This window comes from Mustela lutreola, chromosome 5 (genome assembly GCF_030435805.1).
Source record: "Mustela lutreola isolate mMusLut2 chromosome 5, mMusLut2.pri, whole genome shotgun sequence".
Lineage (NCBI taxonomy): Eukaryota > Metazoa > Chordata > Mammalia > Carnivora > Mustelidae > Mustela > Mustela lutreola.
This window is the reverse complement of record NC_081294.1, coordinates 11578809-11602572: the sequence shown is the minus strand read 5'-3', so window position 1 is coordinate 11602572 and position 23764 is coordinate 11578809. Positions and strand designations below refer to the sequence as shown.

The following is a 23764-nucleotide window of genomic DNA, read 5'->3' as shown; positions in this document are numbered from 1 at the left end:
AACAACAGAGTGCTGTGCTAAGCACTTTGGTGGTTTTCCTTTCCTCACAGGAAATGGGGTGTCCTGTGCACGGGCCCCCCTGCTGAGCCACAGGCAGGGCTGCGAGCCCACGTGCACACTTTCAGAACAGGTGCACACTGTACGTTCCCTGCATTAAGTCTTTCAAATGTTTCCCTTTAATTTATAAAAACAAAAGCTGCACTGGTGAGAATCCACATTCTTCAAAAAAGAAACAGGATTTGAAGTAGTTTCGAGGAGAACGATAAGGCACACAGTTCCCTCTGTGTGTCCATCTGTTTCACGTTAAGGAGGATCACTCATTGTTCTTTTCCGTAGGAGAATATGTACAGCACTGGGATAGATTCCATGTGTCCTACAAAAGGGTATACTTAGTTCAGAATGAGCATAAATTCAACAGTTCCTCTATCTTATCAGTGTAACTGGGCTCTCCCACTGGAACTGTCTTAAAAGATAATTGATAGTTCTATAAAACTCGAGTTCTTTTCCTAACAAATGCTTTGCAGTATAACTCTCCAGGTTTATGGCTGTGTAAGTTATTGGTAATGGCAAGGTCTGCACATGAAATGGGCTTTCATGAAGATTATTCCAAGCAAGACTGATTCACATTTGAAGGAGAATGCTTCAATGACTATGTCTGAAAGCAGAAAAACAGCCCTTTCCCCAGGGTGCTTCAATAAATGAACCCCTAGATTGCTTCGGGGCTCTAAAGGACAGCTTCGCGGGCTCTCTAAGGTTTGTGGGCTATTTTAATGTATTTCGGGGTTTATTTTTTGGGTATTACTCAAAAGCATTTTTTCTTTTTCAATCTGATTTATGTCTATTTCTGCATAATCAATTTTAATAAGTAGAATCAGAATGTATTAAAATATCACTCTGATATAACACAGCATTCTGAAAATTGTCTTGGAATTGCTATGAAGGTTTGGGAAGAGATAGATTGTTCCATTTTGCTTTCTCTCATCTGTTCTTAACTGTGAAGAGATTGGATTTTTTCTTCCCATTTGAACCAACAAATTCAATATTCAAAATTCGAGGGGACATGAATTTCCTTCCAAATTTGGGATAGCTTAAAAATTTTGTGGTGACAGCATGGATAACATCACTTGGACTTCCCATTATAGTCTCAGAACTGCCAGAACAAAACTCTGTCTAGGGGAAATGAAAATGTTACTCGCTCCAGTATTTAAAAAGTTAAATAATGTCCCTTCAGAAGAATTTCTAAGGAACTAATAAAATAACGCTAGGAATCATAGTCTCTCTATAAAAAGAATACTCTGTCTTTTTAAAATCCATTATCTCTTGGCAAAATTGCTCATTAAAATATTTTGGTCTCAGCTTTTGGTGGTGCTTAGGCTACACTGCAGGGAGGCCCCTACTTTTACTCCCATTATGTAGACAAAGAAGTGAGGTTCAGAGACATAAGGTAATTTTCTTAAGACCCAGAGCTATCCAGTGGCTCAGATTTTAAATGAGACTTTTGAGGTTACCAACTGTTTCCTCTCCTTTACGAACACTCTTCTTTCCATCACTGAAGAGAACTCATGGATCATGTCTGTCCACCCACACAGTGCAGAACGCAGAGCATGCGGTGTTACTACGGACCCGCCCGGCCTGGCCACCGCCACAGAGGAAGGCCGTTCTCAAACAACATAACAAACACAAATGGGGTAAAAGTTAGGCTCGGTGACTTAGAAATGTCTTGATAGCTTTGCCAACCAAAAATACACAGAATATTTATAAAAAATAATGTGTAAACCAACAAATTCAATATTCACGCAGCCAACACTTATCTCTTCCAGGGCCCACTAAGCAGGTAATTTTCTTGTCTTCTTCTGGTATTTCATGAACAAGCAAGTAAACAGTGTCGCTTCCCTCAGATGCTAAACGCACACTTTTTGCTGTTTTCCACCAACAGCAACAGCGGGTCCCTCCGCCTCATCCCTTCTCCCTTGAGCTCACAGTAAACTGGAAATCTCCGGAAGGTCTCACCAGGTCCCCGGGGGGTCCCCCAGATGCCCACTTCTGAGGCACCAGTGTGGGTCATGGCCGGTCAGATAGTGGGGGCAAAGCTCTCGAGTGCACCAGGCCAGGCCCGAAATCCCGGCCGAAGCCAGCCCAGCCTGCAAGGGAGAGACGGCCTCGTGGGAGACTCGTTTTAATGGCTGCACCCCCTGGACAGATGTGGAAAGTGGCTATTGGAAAGCCAGCCTGCTCCGGAGCACCACTGGGCAGTTCTGTGGAGACCCGCAGACCTCGTTCCTCCCCTCACTTCATTCTTTTGTATCCTCTTGCCTTTTCCTCAGCGTTGGAACTTACTGACTTCTCAAATGACCTTTGCAAGAACCACGTTTTCTTGCCTTAAGCCTGACTGTGTGTGTAAAGCCAGAGCCTGGCACACACACGCCCTTGAACACATGCGGGGGGCTGCGGGAAGCACACTTCTCCACTATCTTATTATAGGGCCGCAGTTCCTCGGAGAAGGAACCAGAGAATCTACACATGGATGCGGGACAGTGCCTCCCCCAACTAAACCTGGAACAGACAAGAGACCAACTGACATCGTAAGAAGGCGACGTGTGGCACAGATCACATTAGGCTGTTTACATGCCGTTTACGAGAAAGAGAGCATAATCAAAAGCAGTCCCCTGATATTAGAATGCCTCAGAGCCCAGCTGTCAGTCAACACGACTGCTTCTTGACCCACTCCGAGAGCTCCCCACCGAACAGCCCCCCGCACCCCCGGCCCAGGCAGGCAGCAGCACATTTCAGCATGAGCCGCTTGTTTGAAAGCATGCAGCAGCAGCACCGGCAGCCCCCGGGGGACCCGGGTGGAGGGCGAGCAGGCTGGAGGGGGCACGGGCGGGGCGCGGGGGTACCTAGGTCGAGGATCCAGTACTTGCAGGTGCCGGGCGGCCCGCCGCTGCGGTAGGCAGAGCTGACGGCGGAGAGCGAGTCCAGCGCCTCGACGGGCTTGATTCCGTTGGGCATGGTGGGCGCTGAGCGGGCAGCAGGCGGCAGGCTCGGAGCTGCCACCCTGTCCGTCCCCGCAGGCAGCCAGAGTGACCCCCGCTGCGGCCGAGGTGGGCCCTCAGAAGCCGGCGCAGCGCGCCGGGGCGGGGAGCGTGCGGCCCACGGGCCAGGCCATGCTCGGCGGGCGCAGCTCCCAGGGCGGCCGCCCCTCTGCCTGGCTTCTGAGCACTGCTTTACAGTGGGGTTTCACATGTGGGACTATCCAGACGCGCCGGATTACAGTCTACCACAGTGCCTCTAATTGGAGCTCAAGGAAATTCTGCGGGTGCGCTGGGAGCCAGCTGTCTCTCGTCTCCTGCGCGAGCCAGAGCGGCGATTTCCTGACGCTGAAATGTGGAGTGACGGCCGCCCTCCCCACGCGGGCCCTCCGACTCGGGCTTTGTGCACGTTTGGACGGAGGGCTTCTCTGAGGCACAGAACAAACAGTGCCTCCTGATGTGACTTGATAACAGAAAGAAACGCAATGCAATTCGGTCCCTAGCCAACTGGTGACATCACTGTGCTAAAATGCCTCTCCTTGCTTATTAGAAACATATCTTCCTTCCTCCGCACAAGCAGCGGCCAGCCCAGTGAAAGTAAGCATCTTTACTTGTGATTCGTAAAGACGTTTTTAGGAAACCATCTTAAAAGCTCATTTTGGTCCTTTTTGGAAACTTGAGTATTTTCTTTAGCCTGCATCAGGTCTTACTATTTCCTTGAGAGTTGCCCTGGGGTCCCTCCCTTGTCTCACCCAGCACGATGGCTTTGTGGGTGACAGTTCACTGTTTAACAGTCATGAAGTCAGACTTTGCAACTTCAGGGGAAGTGTATGCACTCTCCTGTGTATCATGAATTCAAGGAGCGCACAGAGTGCTCTCCAAACTGTACTGTGATGGCCCATCTCCTGCTTTGAGGCAGGCACCTAGAATATTCTTCCCACATCTCAAACTGTAATGTGCCCCTCAGTTACTTAAACATTTCCTGAGGGGGTGTTACTTGTTGAAGCTTGTATGTAACAAAATCACACCCCGCCTTCCTGAGTTATTAATAATTCTTCTATCTCTATTTACCCTAATTGCATCAATGATGTTGTTGTTTTATTGTTTGCTAAGAGAAAATGTTCCTCTTTAGTTCCTTAAGAGTTAAACTTGTGTTCTCCCTCCCCCACTGCCCACATTAGTTGCGAAGTAAATTTGGAAAACTCTCAGAGTAAAAAAATGTGAAAATAGCATAGACTTCTAGTTTCTCAGTTTAATACAATACACAACTACAAAAAAAAAAAAACAATAAATTCAAGGCACCCAAAGAAAGCTGTCTTGAGTGCTTGTTAACACCTCTCCAAAACAAACTGCCACAAAGTAGGATTTGTGTCATATTCTTCTCAAAAGACCAAAAGCAAAGCCCAAGGTTGTTTTTCCCCATGATAGATCCAGATGGCGTACTCATGCCAGGACCAAGCAAAAGGCAGAACTCTGCACAGAGCACTTTTTATGAAAGAAAACTCTATTACTGAATAAATAACCTTCTTTCTTATTGGGGAAAAAAAAAGCAGTAAAAATTATGTCCTAAAGGAAATCGAGTTAATTGACATTCTAAGGTTTCATTTACTACAGTCTTTATTAAATATTTCACTTTGTCTCTTTCCAAAAACACAGGCTGCCAAGCAAGGGCTATTAATTTAAAAAAAAGAGCTGTCAAGGGAAATTAATTATTTATGGGTAATATATGTTCTCTGCTACAGAGGAAGGGAATGATCCTTAAAAACAAATACAACAATTTTGGCTAAGATACATGTAACATTTCCCCAGTGACTGTCTTCTTCAAAGGCTGAGCTCAGGTCTGCGAGAGAAACACAACACAGAGGGGTGAAGGAATCAAGAAGGAAGCCTTCGCATTCCCTCCTTCCTTCTGTCCGTGGAAGTGCGAGCTTATCACAGAGTGTTTAGTAGGTAACATGCCCCTTTATAAAGTATGTAAAGATAAACTGTTTTAAAGGCACTGCGTGACTCCTACCTGTAAGGAGTGATCATCGAACCCACTGGACGGACAGGCAAGGAAGCAATTGAGAAGTCAGTGTCGGTAAATGCAAGGTGCCAAGGCAAAGGGGGAGAAGACCCAAACCGTGGGGCAAAAGCTTCCCAGAAGTAGGTTCTGAACTCTAAGACTGACTTCTACGTTGGCGGTAGACTGGAATTGGCTCTAAGAGTCTGCACCAAGTTCAGGCCAGAAAGACCCAGGGTGGCCTTGGCAGCCTACAGACAGAAAAGCTTGGTGAGGACCGTGGCCGTGGGTGGAGAACGGGAAGGGGAAGGCAGGAAAGACAAAGGCTGGGACCTCAGTTTCCTGGGAGCTGCTATGGAAGGGGTGAGGATGTGCTGCAACCAGCAAGGAAATCGGAAGCGACAGAGAAGTTGGAGAATGGGTGTGGGGGGCAGTCAGAGCTCTGGCCACGGAGTGAGCCACCCTGGAGTGTGAGAATTCTATCAGGTAGGAAAAGAAAGGAATGGTGAGCTCAGGCTAGCACAGACAGAGATGAGCTTTGCCAGCAAAGGGGACAGACATGTAACTACTCCTAGAGGGCAGGCTGAAAAACCATCTTAGGCATTTGGGATTTCTGATTTGTCTCGGATATTTATTTGATGTCTAGATACATAATTAAAAGTGTCACAAAGATGGGGCGCCTGGGTGGCTCAGTGGGGTTAAAGCCTCTGCCTTCAGCTCAGGTCATGATCCCAGGGCTCTGGGATCGAGCCCCACATCTGGCTCTCTGCTCCGCAGGGAGCCTGCTTTCTCCTCTCTCTCTCTGCCTACCTCTCTGCTGCTTGTGATCTCTGTCTGTCAAATAAATAAATAAAAATCTTAAAAAAAAAAAAAAAAAGACATTTAAAAAAAAAAGTCACAAAGAAAAGAGAAGCTCCAAGGCCCAAGACAGTGCTTTTAAAAACATTACCCAAGGTTTGTCTGTGAGGACCAAAAGCAAGGGGTACTGCGAGAAACAGGTGAGAGATACCTGTGTGTCAGAGGTTGACTGTTGACTCCTGGCACCATGGTTGTGTTTCACAACCCCCCACCCCCAAATAAATCATCAAGATCAACTAGGACTGGGATGTGTACAAATATGTGCTCAAAATGTAAGGTAAACACAGTAACAAAGGACCTAGCCATATTACAAAAGAAAACGTAGTCACACTAAAGGAAGGAGTTTTCCTCAGTGACTCTGAAAAATGGTATTTTGATTCTATGCTGCAAACCAAAGACAAAAGACCTGTAAGTTTGTGTCTCACAGGGGTGTGGGTCAGCAGTACAAGTGGGTAGAGTTGAGTGTTTTAAAGTCAAGTCATTTTAGGTAAAATACTCCCTTTCCAAAGAGGAAAAACACAGGCTTCTAGACGAGGACGAAAATGTATTTTGAGTGACAAGATGCAGGTGTGTCACTGTCACAGAAGGTTACAGGTGAGGAGAAGGGAAGGGCTAGAATGAACTCTGTGCTGTTGACCAGGAGTTGGGAGGTTTCAGGGTGATCTGAAGTCCTGTTTCTTTACATGTGTGCAAACATTCAGAGACACAGAGAGCATGAATGCAGGCGTGTGTGTGCCCGTGGATAGGTACACATACTTGTCTGCTGAGAAGACCCAAAGGTCATGATCCCTATGGCCATGGAGCATACCTGGCACCCAGATCTTAGTTTTTAAGATCATTCTCCAATAAGAAGGAACCAGGGCTTCTTGGAGAAATGGCTGGTCCAGGACTGCAGCAAGGAAAACACAAGATGAGCTGGGAAAGTGCTGTACTGTTAGGAAGCAAGGAAGCACGCTTGAAACAATGGGATGTGTCCGAAGTACACAGAAGAGAACCCAAAGGAGCTCCTAATGGCCAAAGCTGGGATAATCTGAGTAACAAAATAAATAGCAATAGTCCTGGATGAGGACCCAGAGAATAAAATACATATCCACGACTCCACATCGAGATCTGTAACTGAGTGAGTGAGGCAGAGGGACGTCTTTTCCTTTCAGAATTCTAATGAATACATTTAAAGAAATGAGGAAGATAGCACAGAGCAGGTGAGAATCACTGATGTTAAAATGAGTGGGTTAAGGCAAGATGGGAAACGATATTTGTATAGTTTCAAAACATCTCCCACGAGGTTCTTACTAGATTACAACAACAAAAGCAGCGACTTCACAATGGACAATCATTGCAGTCCCTTCCCTAACCAGGCCCTCAAGGTCACCACCATGAGCAACACGGCGTGTCCGGAACTTCCCGAGCCTCTGCTACCACAGGGGTGGACACAATGTCATCTTTGTGGTATTCTTGCCAGAAATCCATGAGCTCCGTTTAGTCATGAGAAACATCAGAGAAGCCGGGTGTGAGGGACCACTTACAATATAAAGGACTGGTAATACCTTAAAAGTGTCAAGGTCATTAAAAAAGGTGTGATGGTCATGAAAGAAAGAGAAAAAGGCAGAGGAACTACCATAAATTGGAAAGACTAAATATGACATGGGTCCTGGATTGGATCTGAAGCCAGGAAAAAAGACAAAGGCAAACCCTGAGAAAGGGCTGTGGTGTAATTAACAGCACTGCATTAAGGCCCCGGATTGTGAGCACTGAACCAGGGTCAAGTGACACTGGGGGTGGGGGGGAATATTCTAGGTAAAGGGGATCCAGGGATTCCTTGTACTATATCTGCAGCTTTTTTGTAAGTCTAAAATTACTTCAAAATAAGCAGTTTGGTTTTTTTCTTTTAAGAATTTATTTATTTGACAGAGACACAGAGAGGAAACATAAGTGGAGTGGGAGAGGGAGAAGCAGGCTTCCTACTGAACAGGAAGCCCGATGCGGGATCAGGACCTGAGTCAAAGGGAGACATTTCACCGTCTGAGCCACCCAAGCACCCCCAAATAAGCAGTTTTTAAAAAATAAATTGAGTGTAATGGGTATATAAATACAAATAGCTAAAGAACTTGAGAGTGTGAAAGAAGTTACTAGAGAAAAACCAGCAAATTCAGAGAAGAAATTTTGTGGGAAAGAAACATAGTAGGCAAACTAATGACTTGTGAATAAAGGATCTACGGTTTATTGAAAAAATAGACTGAAGGAATATAAATTCATTGTTTGTTTGCATATATATGGAGCGACATATAACCATCTTGTCCTCATGGCAATAAAGGTACTTTTATTAAAATTGGTTGAAGGGCGCCTGGGTGGCTCAGTGGGTTAAAGCCTCTGCCTTTGGCTCAGATCATGATCCCAGGGTCCTGGGATCGAGCCCTACCTCGTGCTCCCTGCTCTGCAGTGAGCCTGCTTCCTCCTCTCTCTCTCTCTCTCTCTCTCTGTCTGCCTCTGTGCCTACTTGTAATCTCTGTCTGTCAAATAAATGAACAAAATCTTTTAAAAAAAATTGGTTGAAAAGAAAAATTGTTTTGGTCAAAACACTCCCCCAAAATCACTTTTCAGGTACCCCCTCCCATGATAGCCATTCCTCAAATATTTAAAATAAGAAATTCGATGTTCAAGTGCCTACTATTAGCCTATCCAAGAAAAAAAGGTATGAAACAAGGTCATTTTTGCCAAAGGAGGTCTTAAAAAAAGAGGGCCATATACAAAGGGTGCTTTTAAAATCAGGACTAAAACGACACGTAACAGAAAGCTGTTTGTAAAACTAGACTTCAGATAAGCCAAAGGGCCTACCTAAGGTCTTTCTACTCTAACAGAAGAGGAAACCACCATTAATAATTAGGCAGCTAAACCAGGATGACAAGGGCCCCAAAGCCCTAAACGCAGCAGGTGGGAAATACAGGACAGCCGCAGTGGCATTTTGATATCAAAAAACTCTCCTGACATGACTTGGAGGAATATTGCCCATCGTCTCCTCTAGCGACTAGTGCCTTCCTGAGACTTGAAACACGTGCCACGAATCTCAGGGCTTCCTGTGGCCTAGCTTCCTGCGGCCTAGCTTCCTGCGGTCCCGAACCCCAGGCGGGGCTGCCCTCGGGCCTGGCCTGCCCCAGCTCTGCGCTCCTCCCGGCGGCATTTCCCCTCTGCGCAGCAGGCCACGCGGCTGGCTGGGGTACAGCTGCGCCCCCGGGGTCGAGCTTCTCAGGTTCCACGCACAAAGATACTCCTGTTCCGAGGGTGTTTTGTCCAGTCTCTGAGCCCACAGATAACACCTCCTGCTCTGGAGGGAGCGGGCAGGATGACTAAATCCTGCTCTTAGGGCTCCATTCAGCACATTATTTCCTGCTGCTTTCGAGCACAGTTGCCCATCCACAAAAGCACCTTTATTGAGGGATTCAAACACTTCATGTGGGTGCCAAAAATTCGATAGGCTCCTTTTCATTGCTTTCCTTACTATCTTTTCAGAAACGATGTGAGTTTTTCTCTTATGTTAACAAAACACACATTCAAGTGCTCCTTTTTCACGTTTCACTCTAACTCGCTGTGTGACGTTCTCTGTCTGCACCAGCACTGGGGTTATGTGCAAAATGGCAACATGAGACGGGACCCTCACAAATGTGTTCCCTAAAAAATAACAAAAACAGCAGTGTTCAAAAAATTAGGGTGATGTCACCAACCCCTGATAGCCAATCCGTGCTCTGATGTCCCAGTTCTGCTAAACTTGCGAGAGTGGGAGGCAGGCCACAAAAATCACTGATGGGGGGAGCGTGGGAAGACAGGAAGTTTATTTCCCCAGATTTTTCAAGAAAAAACAAGCGGCAGATTTTGATTATTTTGTGGGGGGGGGGGGGATTTTTACTTTTGGGAATGGTTTTTCCATTCCTTTGCTCACAAAAAGCTCACAGAGGAGAAAGCTCTGGTCTTTACTAGGGGAGAAGGAAGAGGAGAGATGTGGCTCAAAGGAAAGAGAAAAAAGACAAATTCCCACAAAGATGACTTCTCTGGATGAGGGAAGGCAACTGGAATAACCATAATTCAAATGAGAAAGTTTAAATGGAGCCTTCTCAGACAAAGGGATGGCTGGAGGGGGCTGTGGCCTCTCAGGAATGTACAATATAGCTCCAGGAAGGCAAGCAGTCTCAGCCTTAGTGGCCTTTGGAACCAGCTTCTGGAATCAGCTCGTCCACAAATGGTGGCAGGCCTGGAGCAACTGAGTTTGTCTCTAGAGGTTACAGCTTCTCCCCTGGACCGAAGGCTCCCTCCAGCTCGTGTGGAGACAGGATGCACAGTGGTTAAGAGCCCGGAAGTCAGACTGCTGTTCTCGAAATCCCGTTTTCCAACACCTACTAAGCTTGGTCCAGTTAATGTCTCTGTGCCTCTATTTTCTCGTCATACAAAGAGGATGACAAGGGTACCCTGAAGATTAAACATAGAGACAAGCACAGTGCCGGGCATACGGCAAGCCGTCAACACATCCCAGCTGCTACTACTGTGAGGTTTTCGGGGGAGGGAGGAAGAGTATGCGCGAGCACATGTGCCTACATGGGAGAGGGGCAGTGGGAGAGCACAGGGACAGAGAATCTCAGCTGATGTCGGGCTTGACCCCATGACTCTGAGATTAGGACCTGTTGAAGTCAAGTCAGATGCTCAACGGACTGTTAGTTGTTAAGGCTCCATAGTACCCTCTGCTATGGGCTGACTGTGCCCCCCACCTCCCTATTTGTATGCTGAAGTCCCAAGCCACAGTACCTTGGAATGTAACCCCAGCTGGAGACAGGGTCTTTAGAGAGGTCCTTAGGTTAAAACAAAGCTGTTAGGGTTGGTACTAATCGGACTGGTGTCCTTGGAAGAACAGGAAGGTCAGACACACCCAGAGGCACCAGGGTGCACACACAGGAGAACTGTGTGAGGACGTGGCAAGGAGCTGGCCGTCTGCAAGCCAGTCAGAGACCTGAGAAAAAACCAGCCTTGCTGGTGCCTTGATCTTGGACTCGGAGCTTCCAGAACTAAGAAAAAATACACTGCAGCTGCTGAATTCAAGTAGTCTATGGTATTTTGGTAGCCAGAGCTGACTAACACACCCCTCCTCCCTTGTCTGTTAACAATCTCCTCCATAACCCAGGACTGAAATGGTCTAATTATTTTTGAGATAGGAGGAAACTAATCTCTAAGAACAGTGCTTCAATGTTCTTTCCTTCTAGTAAATTCAAAGCTCTACAGACTCTGGAAAAGGGGCGGGGGAAGGAAAAGATGCACTAGAACACACAGGGCTACGTGACAGAAATAGTACAGGATTCCAGAGCTGCCTTGCAATGCAGCTGAGGCAAATGAGTCTGTTTACGGTCCTCTTCAATGTATGAAAGGGCCCTTCAAAGAATAAAACATGTTGGGTCCCCTGTCCTGAGCTTGGCTAGAAAAGTTTTGGGAAAATGGCGACCCTCTGGAATCGTGAGCCTTGTGGAATGACCGAGCTATCCAAAGCATCCCTGTCAGTGTGAGTCAGACCACAGTAAAATGCCCCTTAATGGCTCAGACACTAAAGCGACTAGGAGGATTCGTGGCCCCACTCTGGAGGGTGGCCACTCGGAGGGTGGCCCTGCTCTGGTCCACAGAGAATGCTGGGAAGGGGAGCCAGGATGCTCCTTCTGGACGGCGCTGGCTGTAGAGGTGACAGTTCAAAGGTCAGTCTCCTTAACCCTCTGACTCCGTCCAGCCCTACATGCCCCTCTTTCAGCCCCTCCGAAACCTTTCCATAGTGTCCATAAAGAAGGAAGGAGATTGGACGGGGGAGGTATTCAAAAACAGGATTTTTAAAAATTCACTGTGAAATTTTAGTGATGAACTGAATCCTTCAGAAAGTACAGAGATCACTCGGAGGCTTTAGAGCCCAATATGGAACCTGTGACGGCGCTGCCGCACGCCGGTGCTTCTCAGAGGCGAGGGTGTGCTGCGGGTTCACAAGCGGCTCTACGTAAGTGGAAGGCGAAACACTGGCGCCGCAAAGAGCTGTTTATTCTCTGGAAACTACTACCCTTGGACATTTAGCGGCAAACTCCTCATTTGCACCCTTCTGACTAAATCTGGTATAAAAACACAGAAATTGGTGAAATATTATTTACATTAATATTCCACTGTATGCTGCAGTATGGAGTTCTGCAGGAAAATGTCCATCAAAAATATCACCTCCTGGAGTGAGACAGAAACTTGTGATTTCATTAGTATGTATGATTTTAAAGAGTAACCTTATTCAAAGGGCACAGTTTTAGGGTTTTTTGTTGTTGTTGTTATTATTTTCATAAATGGATAAAATGATGTTAGAGACCTCAAATGGTGTGGTACAGATCACATGATCATGACTCCCATCAAAATTAAAAAATACGTAAAAGTAAATGTCACCATATAGCACATTCGCAACTTTCTTTTTATAGTTAATTTATGATTCGAGTGATTCTTCTTCAAAAGTTTGCTTTCCATAAATGCATTTACCCTTCCCCCACATCCGCTGGACTGCGAACATTCCACTCACCACTCTACCTGTGTGGCAGGGACAGCAACGGCCCCCCAACACCGCGGAGTGGCTCACGTGGGCACCGCTTGGGGACAAGCTACGTGCACACATGACGACGGCACGCCCTGTCACACAGAACAACATGTGTCTCTACATCCCCATCTGGAGTCATTCCTATAAGGCTTGACCAAGTGAAAAAAAGCCAAAATATGCTACCTTTTATGTGAGAACATGGAGGCAAGAATAAGCGTGTGTTTGTATTTGCCTAACAAAATATGGGAAGAAGTTGGAAACATTATAATAAAAACGGTTCTCTGTACATGGCAAGTGGGATTGTGGGACTAAGACGGCTCAGCTTACACCTTTTCACAATTTAATTTCTTAGATGCCCAGAAGTGAGTTTGAAATCAGTTTTCCTTCTCTTCTTTAGAAAATGTTCTGTGTGTGGGGTTGCGGGAACTGTGTGCAAGCGCTCCCTGTTCGGGGAACTGGTATGGAAGCTCTCGTCATGCACTCCTGTTCCCACAGCTGCTCCACAGGCAGCTGGGGCATCGGGAGGCATCTGTCCTTCTCCCTGTGGTGGGAGCAGCTCGGCTGTCAGGACCTACAGTCCCAGCTATGAAAATCCTCACCACTCATGGGAAAGTCAGCGCTGGGAACAGAACGACAAAGTCACCTCCTGCATCTCTGAACACAGGAAGGAACGCAGAGGCAAAAGCCAAAACACACTTGGGTTTGTCTGGCGCCTGCTTCTTAGGTGCTGTTTTATCAGGTGTTCTCAGAGCCACGACTGGCTGCATAAATCACGGCGACAAGTGCAAACCCCGTCTGAATGGGATACACTGTTTTTTCCAACCGCGGACAGCACTTATTCATGGTCAAAACACTGAACGGAAACCAGCACACAATTTTTAAATGGTTTTTCACCAAACACATCTTCTCTGTACTTTTTCCCAGCTTCTGCAGACCCTCACTAGAGACATTTAAGAAACCCCAGTTTGTCTAATAAATGGCAAAGTCTGACATGTGCCAATGTCAGAGAGGAGACGGTTGGCAAAGCGGGATGCAGACACCTGTATCTTGTCCCTGCGGCCACTCCCTGCCCAGCCCGTGTGTCACGCTGAGGAGAGTATGCTCCTATTTTCTCTGGTGAACTTTCTCCCCTGATGACATTTCTTTCCTAAACACTGTCTCATGGCCATTTAAAGCAACCGTGGGAAGACAGTTTTCTCATTGGTGGCTTATGACTTTGCTATGTATATAATTTTGTGATCATTTAATATGGACAGTGTTAATAACTGCTCGTGGTTTTCTCCTGTTTCCATAAACACTTTAATATAAAGTTGGAACATGAAAATACCTCCAACATAAAGCATTCCCAGAGTAACGGCCCACTTGTGCGGCTCCATAATTACATGCTGCACAGTGAACGAGCCTTAATCATAGGCTGGGATTGATCACCTCGCCTAGCTCCGTGGCACTCGGGAGAGGGACCACGTCTTTGTTCTTGGTGGGGCCCCATGTTCCTCAGTTTGTCTTCCCACAGGGATTTACATTAGCAGCTGTTCTCAGAGGCTAAAAACTGTTTTTTTCCAAGCTAATTTTCTGAGAAAGTATATATGGCTTCCATCATACATATATATTTTAAAGACTATGTGGGCAGATACAGGTTTGACACGTCTATGCCTGGGGTGTGTTTTCAGGTTAACAGTGGCAATCTGGCATTAAACGTCTGAATCCACCAGAATCACGATATAGTCAACTAAATTTTTTCCTATCACTAAGGTCATTTTAATGTCCTAGGGTTTTTTTTGAGAACTTATTAGGTCACTTAAAAGTCGTAAGCAGTTACAAGAGGTAGGAGACTCTGACCCACCTTCGGGGCAGAGTGTCCCATGGTTTGGGAAAGAGGCTATGTGATATGAACAAATTTAAACCTAGTCATCCCCAATATACTTGAGGAAATGCAAGAGGCCTCAGATGGCAGAGCTGTGTTTTTAGTCGCAGAGATGTCTAGAGAAGCACCTTAGTCTCCGCAGAGCTGCTGTTTCTCTGGGTGGTGGCTGTTGGACGGGGTGGGGGAGGGGGAGCACAGGACGAGGCCATGACTGCTGTGAAAAGAGGACAAGACGTTCCCCCGTTGGCTGTACTGTGCTAGGCTGATGCTGTCCTGGGAGCCGGGGGAGTGGTGTGGACGGGGGTGAGGAATCTTAGCACCTCCTGCATTCTGAGGAGAGAAACAGCTCTGACCTGCCCTCTGAGCTAGGCGGCCAGCTGATGATGGGCACAGACTGGGAATGCAGTCGGTGGGGCCGGAGTCCCTGGGAGAGGACATACCTGGTGGCCTGCCGAGTCCTTCCTTTCCATGACCACAAACCTCCGCGAAGGTCCTGTCACCTGGTCTCACTTCCACAAAATGGGGAGAAGGGACATGGAAGCTGAGGCCGCGGGAGAGACCTGGCTTCTCCTCAAAGCTGGGGATCGCACAAACAGGCAGGGCCACCAGTTCACAGGACCCCGATGCTGAGGCCGAGAGGCTGAACACAGAGAGCTCAGAGGCACTTCGTTTTGGCCCTTAAGGGAAACGCAGCCTAATTCTACACATAGGGGTTGTGATCAGTGGTTCTCTAAGAATCAGATGTGGAGCTCGGACCTCCAGGCATGGCGCTGGGCTCACTCACTCATTCATTTTAAGAGACTACAAGTGACTCTGAGGAGCTGCCTCTGGTATTCGAGGTATGTCCAGTTCTCTGAACTCTGATGAATGGCCCCGGGAACATATCCAGATGGAGTAAGAGACGTAAGGCAGACCGTGACAGAGCGGGTGACAAGGAACTGTGCTCACCTGCCCATGGAGACCCTGCTGAGGGAGCCTCCTGGGGAGCCCACCGCCCTCCCAGGCCTCCCTGCATAGCTTCCCTCTGTGCCCTCTCAGGGTGATGGAAGGGTTCTCTGCCTCCCTCATCAGTCCTGGTGTTGAGAACCTGTGTTGTGTCCACTTGCAGGATCATGTTCGTAAGCTTAGCACCGTATCTGCACCCACTGTTCGGACTGAAATCTGTTCTAAAGCGCTTGCAGTAAGTTCCTGTGGGCTTCCTGTGGGTCTGGGTCCCTGAGTACATCTCATCGGGACTATCTCAGGTTATCCTCAGCTTAGCCTTTGCTCTGAAACACTGTTAACTGCCCCCAAATTCACTCCGTTCTCCCTCACCTCCACAGACTCACCGGATACATTATTTTCCTCCTTTAGGGTTTTTCATTTATTTGGTAGGAGGGGACAGAGAAAGTCAGGTAGGGGCGAGGGAGTAAGACAAACCCCTTCTGTTACATGACACCAGGGGGGCGGCTGCGTGCACACCTGGGGAGGGTATGTCACGAGGCTCCTGAGCGACAGCAAGTCACTGAAGGAGCCTGAGGAGCACAGCCTGACGCGATCTGTACTTCATCTGTAGTAAGAGAGGAAGGGGCACCAGGGCCGGGAGGGCTGCCGGCCAGCAGCGATGGCGGCACTGGAGAAGTCTGTCTGAAATAGGTTATTTAGATCAAGGTAACCCAATGTGGTGGGCATGCTCAGAAATCTTAAAAAAAAAAAAATTATTATCATAGGACAGTTCCACTTCTGGGTACACTCCCCACAGCAGGAGAAGCGGGGACTCAGGACCCCGGAACACTCCTGGTTACAGCAGCATTATTCACGACTGCAGGCGGGAAGCAACCCCAGTGTCCGCCATGGACAAAGGAGGGACGAAACGTGGCCTGCACATACCGTGGACTCTTTTCAGCTCCGGGCATTCAGACACACAAGCTACAACATGGATGAGCTTGAGGGCATCGTGCTGGGTGAAATAAGCCAGTCACAAAAGCAGAACTACTGCAGGAGGACCCTCGAGGGGTCAAACTCCTAGACACGGAAAGCAGACGGTGGCTGCCAGGGGCTGGGAGAAGGTAACCGGGGTTAGTGTCCACTGGGGACACAGCCTTGGCGGACGATCGGTGAAGGGACGCCGTGTGAAGAAACTCAATGTCCCTGAAGAGAACACTGGTTGAGATGGTTACGTTTTATATTATGTGCATTTTACCACATAGAAAACCAATGTGGCATCACCACCAGCTCCAGGTTTCGGTATCGGTCATGTCCCCCCGCAGCAGGTGCACAAGCTAGACTATCGCCGGGACCGTGGGGAGAAACGCCCCAGCCCTATCACGGAGGGTCACTTGAGATGTGAGGAGAGAGGAAAGCTGGATCACTTAGCCAAAGCAGCGTAAGAAAAAGGACGCTCTGAATTGGCCTCATAAGGAACATAAACGCAGCTGATACTCCTGTCTACTTTTTGTGACCAAGACTAAGTAAAGAACAGAACAAAGTGACAAGTTTTACAAGTTGAGACAGCAGGAAAGAAAAATCCCTTGGATTTACTAAGAGATTAGACATAATTACGTGGCATCGATTTCAGCAGTGAATCCATACGTGATCCCCAGGCGAATGAGAGAGACCCATGCCTGTCAGTCCCCGCTGCGGGTCAGACTTGCGGGGCACAGACACGGTCTCCAAGTCTGGGACCCCGCCCCAGATGCTGACGTAACACAGACAGCACAACCCAAGTTAGACGGGATGAGCAGGAGGATGTGCTGAACCCTCTTCTACCTTCATGTTCTCAGGGTCCATGTAACTTCTGGTGGAGACTCCAGCAAGAACATGGAATGGTGGCCAGAGCGACGCAGGAATCAAACACTGAACACCCACACCACCCGTCTGCAAAGACTGCTCCCCCAGCAGCCTGCTTCCACAGGCCTTTCCCCCAGGACGGAAAGCATTTCTCAACAAATAGTGTTCACACTGGAAAACAAATCAAGGAGTTACATGTCTTGTTCCTTTTAAATATATTTTTAACCTCTTCCTACACCACTCAAGTTTAACAGAAAAGAGAGAGGGGCTCCTGGATGGCTCAGTCGTTAAGCATCTGCCTTTCAGCTCGGGTTATGATCCCAGGGTCCTGGGATAGAGTCCCGCATCAGGCTCTCTGCTCGGCGGGAAGCCTGCTTTCCTCTCATAGTCCCCTGCTTCTGCTCCCTCTTGCTGTGTCTCTCTCTGTCAAATAAATAAATAAAATCTTAAAAAAAAAAAAAAAAGAGAGAGAGAGAGAGAAAGAAAGAAAGGAGAGAGACCTATTGCTCACAAATTCCAAGTATTCTCCTTGTCCAACAGATTTCGCGCATTAACAATGCTGAAAAACCATCACATGAACCTGGGCAGCGCTATCGGTGAGTACTGGGCCTTCTTGGATGATGTATTTATGACCTTAACAGGCATGATTTTCACATTTGAAATTTACGGAAATTTAAGGTTTTTGGACTAAGGAATTATGAAAAAATTATTTAGGCAATAAAACTGAGAAAATTTTGGAATCAGAAATCAGTAAATGTGCCTCCTGCCTGGGAGGTCAGAGCAGTAAAGATTGAAGGCATTTAAGAAACTGTCTAGAGACAGATATATAATGACAACTCCCTAACTGTCACGAGTCTGGAAGTATGTGAGAGGCAAGACAACCTGCTTTCTGGGATGGCCAAGAGGAGATGCACCAGCGATAGGCAGCAAGCTCTTGGAGAGAAGTAGCCACATGTAACTCGTCACTGTAGCGTCCTACAAGTCCAGTCTGGGACCCCACATCAGGTAGGAGACGCATGTGTGTAACAGGTGTTAACAGCCCGATGCGTGCCAGGGTACGAGCAGTATGGTGGCATCACTCCTTTCCAAGTAAGGGCAAGAAGAAGGGTTGTGGGCTGAGCTGAAGCAGATCTAGATGTCCTAGGAGGCAGTGGCCTCTTGCTCCCGAAGTCTCTGTGTCTTTTTCTTGGACTTAATTCCCAGATCCTCATCCTAGTTGATGAAGGTCTCTTCTCCTAGGTGGAGAACCTCGTCACTGCTGCCCAATTTCCTGGACTTGAACTTGGACAGGACACTCTGGCAGAGGCCTGTCCATAGCTCAAAGAAAGACTTCCCCTCCCCTAATCTACGGCCCAGGTCCCAACACTGCAAGCAAACAGACAATCTTAAGAGGTTCTTTGCATTCTAGGAAAAATAAAAATGCAGGAAAGTATTTAAAAATGGAAAAGGTTTCTAAGCCCCCATCTACTGACTGGCTGTTAATTCACAACAGGGTTTACTGAGTGAAGACACACCCTCTTGTTAAAAAGACCGTGATGGGGTTTCTTGGGGCTAAGGAGTAACTTCCCAGGGGCCAAAGTGTCACAGAGTAAGAGACAAAAAGCCCAGGCAACAAACTGGTACTTAAACTTAAAACCCAGCAAAAACTCCACCTCCATAAGAACTTTTCAGAACAAAGTCAAGTGTGATAAATACCTAGTTCTTTCCTCTCAGCTAGCCCACAATTGTGAACACTGGGAAGCAAAGAGCACACCACGGGGAAGGAACATATAAAAAGAAATCTTTCCGAACAAGTGTTATTTGTAGCATGCTTAAACTCACCGGGGCTCCTCTGTGTGAGAAACTCGAGGGGAAAAGTTGTTCTTTATTTTCAATTCCAACTCAAGGACTTAAATACATTATGCAACTTTGGAAGTACTCTAACGATGGGCTGGTCCAGTGCAGAACCCTACTGGGGCTGAAGGGCCACAGGCGTGGGGGCGGCAGGGGGGAGGCGGGGGCCCAACACTGCTCTAAACTCACAGCTTTGCCAGGAACGAAAGCCCACACCTCAGCTTTTGGCCAAAATTGGAAAATTCTCTTTCTGTTTGGGTCCCTGGAGAAATGATAGCTGAATTCTTCTGGTTTCTTACTGGGGTGACATTTAGGTCACATCTAGGCCCTAAGGGATCTGGACCAGGGTTGTGCCCATAATGAATGAGGTGAGCTAATCAGTAACCGTATCCTCTGCAGCCTCACTGAGCTCAATGCACTGAGCTCAGTGCACCTGGCAGCCAGAGGACAGGCCCCAAGACGGGTCATGAAGAAAGCAAGGAGAGCACAGATGACAAATGAAGGGAGTGACCAGAATATTCCAAAATTAACAGAAAAGAACTAGAATATGGCTGACTGGAGTGATCTTCTCTCAGGAAAAGAAACTGCACAGCCCCAGACCGGGAACAGTCTGCCATCTGCCAGCGTCACAGAGGGATGGAGACTGTGACACAATATGGCTTGAGGCAGAGAAACTCTACACATACTGCACTTTTCTAGAAGCTGTAAATGACCAGTGTTTCTCAAGAGGGCTTAAAGTCTCAAGTTTGCTTTTCCCTGAGGGGAAACCAGCACTAAAAGAAACGTATAGCAACCTGCATATGCCATTTAAAACCTTCTAGTAGCCAGTTTTCAAAAGTAAAAGGAAACAGGAAATGAAGACATTAACTCTAACAAGCCATTCTATTTAACTCTACACGGTATCTTGTCACTTCAGCCCGTCATGGCTCTGAAATAGTTGTGCACGGTCTTTCTCACCACAGCTCTTGAAATCTAGCGCATGTCCTCCCCCTGCAAAGCATCTCGGCTCAGACCGGCTGCCTCTGAACGACGCCCTGCGCCCACCCTTGTCCAGCGGCTGCCACACTGGACACTGTGGACAAAGTGCCCTCGTGCGCCTGCTAGGAGCCCCTGACTGACCCATCTAGACACACACAGTAAAGCAGTCTCGCCACCATTACCTTTCAATAAAAGAATCACCAAGGAATGCCAAATGCTGTTTGGTTCAGATGGTCTGCCGTTTCAGGGGAAAAGTGCTTCTTTCGGAAGCCCCTGCCAGCAGAGCCACAGCAGAGCCACAGCAGAGCCACAGCAGAGCCACAGCAGAGCCGCGGCACAGCCGCAGCACAGCCGCAGCACAGCCGCAGCCGTCCTCCCGAGCCCTGCCTGACCCACCACCCTCTCCCTCAGGGCCGGCTCCGTCCAGATGCTGCATGGGGAGCCTGGGCATTTTGGTGAGTTCTGAGATACTCTACAGGGGTATCTAACAAAACAAAAGAACCCACAATGTGAAAACCTGATGAAGGAGAAGCTGAATGTGATCCCACCTCCCCTACCTGCTTTCATCGCCTGGAAGAGAATGGTCCCTGCTCTGTGTTCTCAATTTATGAATGACACTGGCCGAGAAAGAGAAGAGCCCCCTTCTCATTCTCCAAACAGATACCATTTTGGGAAATGACGCAATCATTTCTGATCATCACATGAAATCCTCGTTTCCACTCCAGCTCTTGATGGATTAGAAAGGCCCAGAGCCACAGTGACAGCGGCCTGAGTCACGAGGGACCAGGCTGCAAGGAAACAGGGACAGAAGCACCAGAGTCATTTCCAGCGGGCACGAGCCAGCCATGCCTCAGGATTCCTACCTTTGTGGTTGAAGATGCCCTCCATTTCCATGCTACTTCTCGAGTGGGCGATGCACAGAGAGCCGCAGGGAACCAGGCCCTCTGCAGCAGGGGACCGGTCAGTGGTCCGCACCAGACACCAGTCAGGCTTGTCGTGGGGCCGCTCCAAAACCTCCACGGTCTGGCCACGGCGGATGGTCAGCTCTGTGCTGTTGCAGGCAGTGAAGTCGTGGATCACCACTGTCAGCTCGCAGCCGCCGGAGAGCTGGGGAGGGAGAGACACCCGTCAGCGAGCCCCAGTCACTGCCCCTGTGGTGGGGGAGGCTGACCTGGGCCAGCAACATCCTGGGGTCGGGGCAGTAACTTGCCCCCAGCTTGAGTCAGGGCTCTCCAGTTTCGCTGCCCCTTCACTTACCTTCAGAATTACATGGGCAGCTATTGACTGTCTTGTGTTTTAATACATGGTTATGATTTTTGAGGGTTTCATGGTCAGAATCTGATACAATTTTTCAGATGAGTGCCCGTATCATTTTGGGCCCGAGACATTATTATCTCCCTGCTCAACATGTGCTACAATAATCATCTTTCAAACCTAGGGCAACCCTGTAAAAGCTCTGTTTCAAGGCCACTGGGGGATCACTGCACCACAGGGTGCTAACATGATCATTTTATCTGAAATTTCCCTTCCAACTTGGCACCACAGCAGCCTGCGCTGTCAGCATTGGGGCTCTTGGTACCCCGTGGGTCCAACATTGGGCTGCCGCACAGCAGGGAGACCAAAGAGGCCACGAGATCCCTACATACGGGCAGAGCATGCCTTGTTCTCTCTCCGAAGCCCTCCAGGATGACTCTTAGTGGGCGCTCCCATCCCAGGCCTTTCAGAACCCCTGCCCACACTGTGCTTCAGCATGCCGGCCCGCACACTCTGTGGACACTGGCTTCTTTCCCATACGTTCTGGCCGGAAGCTCCTTTCCTTTCTTCTCTCCTCTCACTAAGCTCACTCCCATTTTCTGTCCATTAAAACTACCAACGCTTAGGCCCTCTGAAGCGTATCCATGAACTCCAGAAAGATACATCCACGCCATGATTTCTACTTATAAAAGAGGTGTGTGGCCTTCTCGTGGCCTCTCGCTTACTGTGGCCAGGGCCCTCTGCCCCTCGGACCGTTCACACGTGGGTACAGCTCATACACACACACGCTCATTAACATCTCCTACACGAGAGTGTTGTGAACCCGTTCCCCCTCTCTGGACTGTCCCCTCTGGCTCTTCAACCCAGGCAGCCCCGTGGCTCCAGCTCTGCTGCCTGTTCACTGTGGCCTGATGCAGCCCCATAACCACACCCTCTATGCCGAGGACTCCCCAAGCAGACACCCCAAATAACAGCTAGACACTATTCCCCTCATTGTTTTGGACGTGTCCCTCCAAAGCAGTCCAGGACGTGACCCACCTCCCTAGTTTGTCCATCTTCCAGTGGTGGCTAATGGTACCACAATTAAGTCACCCAAGTTAAAAACTCTTGCGCTCCAAACGCTATCAAATAGACCTAAGGCCGTCTCTCGGGTTACTTCCTTCCTCTGCCCAGCCATGCCACATGTTACGTGGATTTTGTGGTGGCCTCCTTACACACTCCAGGCCCACTTTCCACGCCACGTGAGCACTGCAGGCAGTTGCCTTTTTGAAATGCTAAGCCTCCCCTTCATGGACCTCCGATCCAAACTGCTGAGCTTGGGGTCCAAAGCTCCCACAGCCGGGTGCCAGCCCGCCCTGCCAGGCATGCTTGCCGGCTTCTCCTCATGGGATTCACAGCCTGGAGTGTGTCTTCCCTGAGGTGAGCCCTGCCTGCACTGTGTGCATGAGATCCTGGCTGCTCGGAGCCCCCATGTCCCCTCTAGGTCTGCTTCAAGCTCTGTCCGCCCATCAAAGCCCTCTGGGAAGCTGCTCCTGCACCTACTTCGTCACTCAGTTTGTAAATAAATTGTGTCACAATTCTGAAATAAAACGTGACTTTGGGAGCTAGCTCTGCCTGCGTTCAGCATGTCACATGCCCAGCCTTCCGTGCCCCTGCAGGGCAGCAGCACGGAGAACACACAGTCCAGGACAGCCGGCGGCCTGGGCTGTGGCTGGTGGGTGGAAGGACCAGCCAGGCCTCCCACTGGGGAGCAGCCTCCCTCCAGAGGCCTCGCCACTCCCCCTCACTCGCAGAGACCTGGGAATCCATGCCTCCTGCACAGGCTCACGGCCCCCTGGGCCCCGTCATGCCCTAAGCTGCTCATTATCCTCCGGTCCTAATGGCCTCTCTTTTGAGAGAAAGTTTAGATATTTACAATAAGAAACACATGTCCACAAGACAACCACAGAAAGCAGAACACAACAGAACTCTTCCATAACAAAGCACACATATCAACAGATGGACTGTCTTTGCTAGGCCACAAAGGCAATTTCTCACGAATGTTTAATCCCCTCCGAAACGGTACACATTCCCCACAGGGAAAACCATGCTAAATCTTACACACAGCTCCGTGAACCATCAAAGATGCTAACGTTAAAAGGTTAAAGGTAGAGGCCCAGGCTGGAGAATTTTCCCTGTGAAACCCCACATTATGGAAGTGCTTAATCCCTGTAACAAAAAGGAGGAATGTTTCCTGCCCCAGGGGAGGCGTGACCAGGGAAGGAGCCCCAGCACGGAATCCAGCGTGCTGAGGCCCCGCAGGGTCCACATTTCCTACAGCCCCCTTCAGGCCTGCTGGAGCTCTCCCACGGCCACCAGTGACCGGCCTGTGCGAGTGAGTCACCCCCTGCCCGGAGCCCCACGCCCCCAGCCCATCACGCTGCCTGGAGGTTTCTCTACCCGCCCCCCTGCCCTGGGAAGCACAACTTCAAGACACATTATCTCATCACCAGCTCTTTGCTGGCTTCGTTCTTGAGCGTTTTATTAATTTTTCAGACAGCTCAAAGCCACGTGGTGCATTCTGCGGGTGGGGGAAGGGTGGGAAGGAGAGAGAG

General features: G+C 48.7%; 1 protein-coding gene across 4 annotated transcripts in view; it reads right to left on the bottom strand.

Annotated features, from left to right (window-relative positions):
* The window catches only part of TRIO (trio Rho guanine nucleotide exchange factor), a 336828-nt gene that overhangs the window by 55569 nt on the left and 257495 nt on the right, over nt 1-23764 (bottom strand). For all 4 annotated transcript variants that reach the window (XM_059173670.1, XM_059173672.1, XM_059173671.1 and 1 more), the window contains exon 34: nt 20780-21023. In XM_059173670.1, the coding sequence (XP_059029653.1) occupies nt 20780-21023 (244 nt within the window). The remainder of the gene's footprint in view (nt 1-20779; nt 21024-23764) is intronic.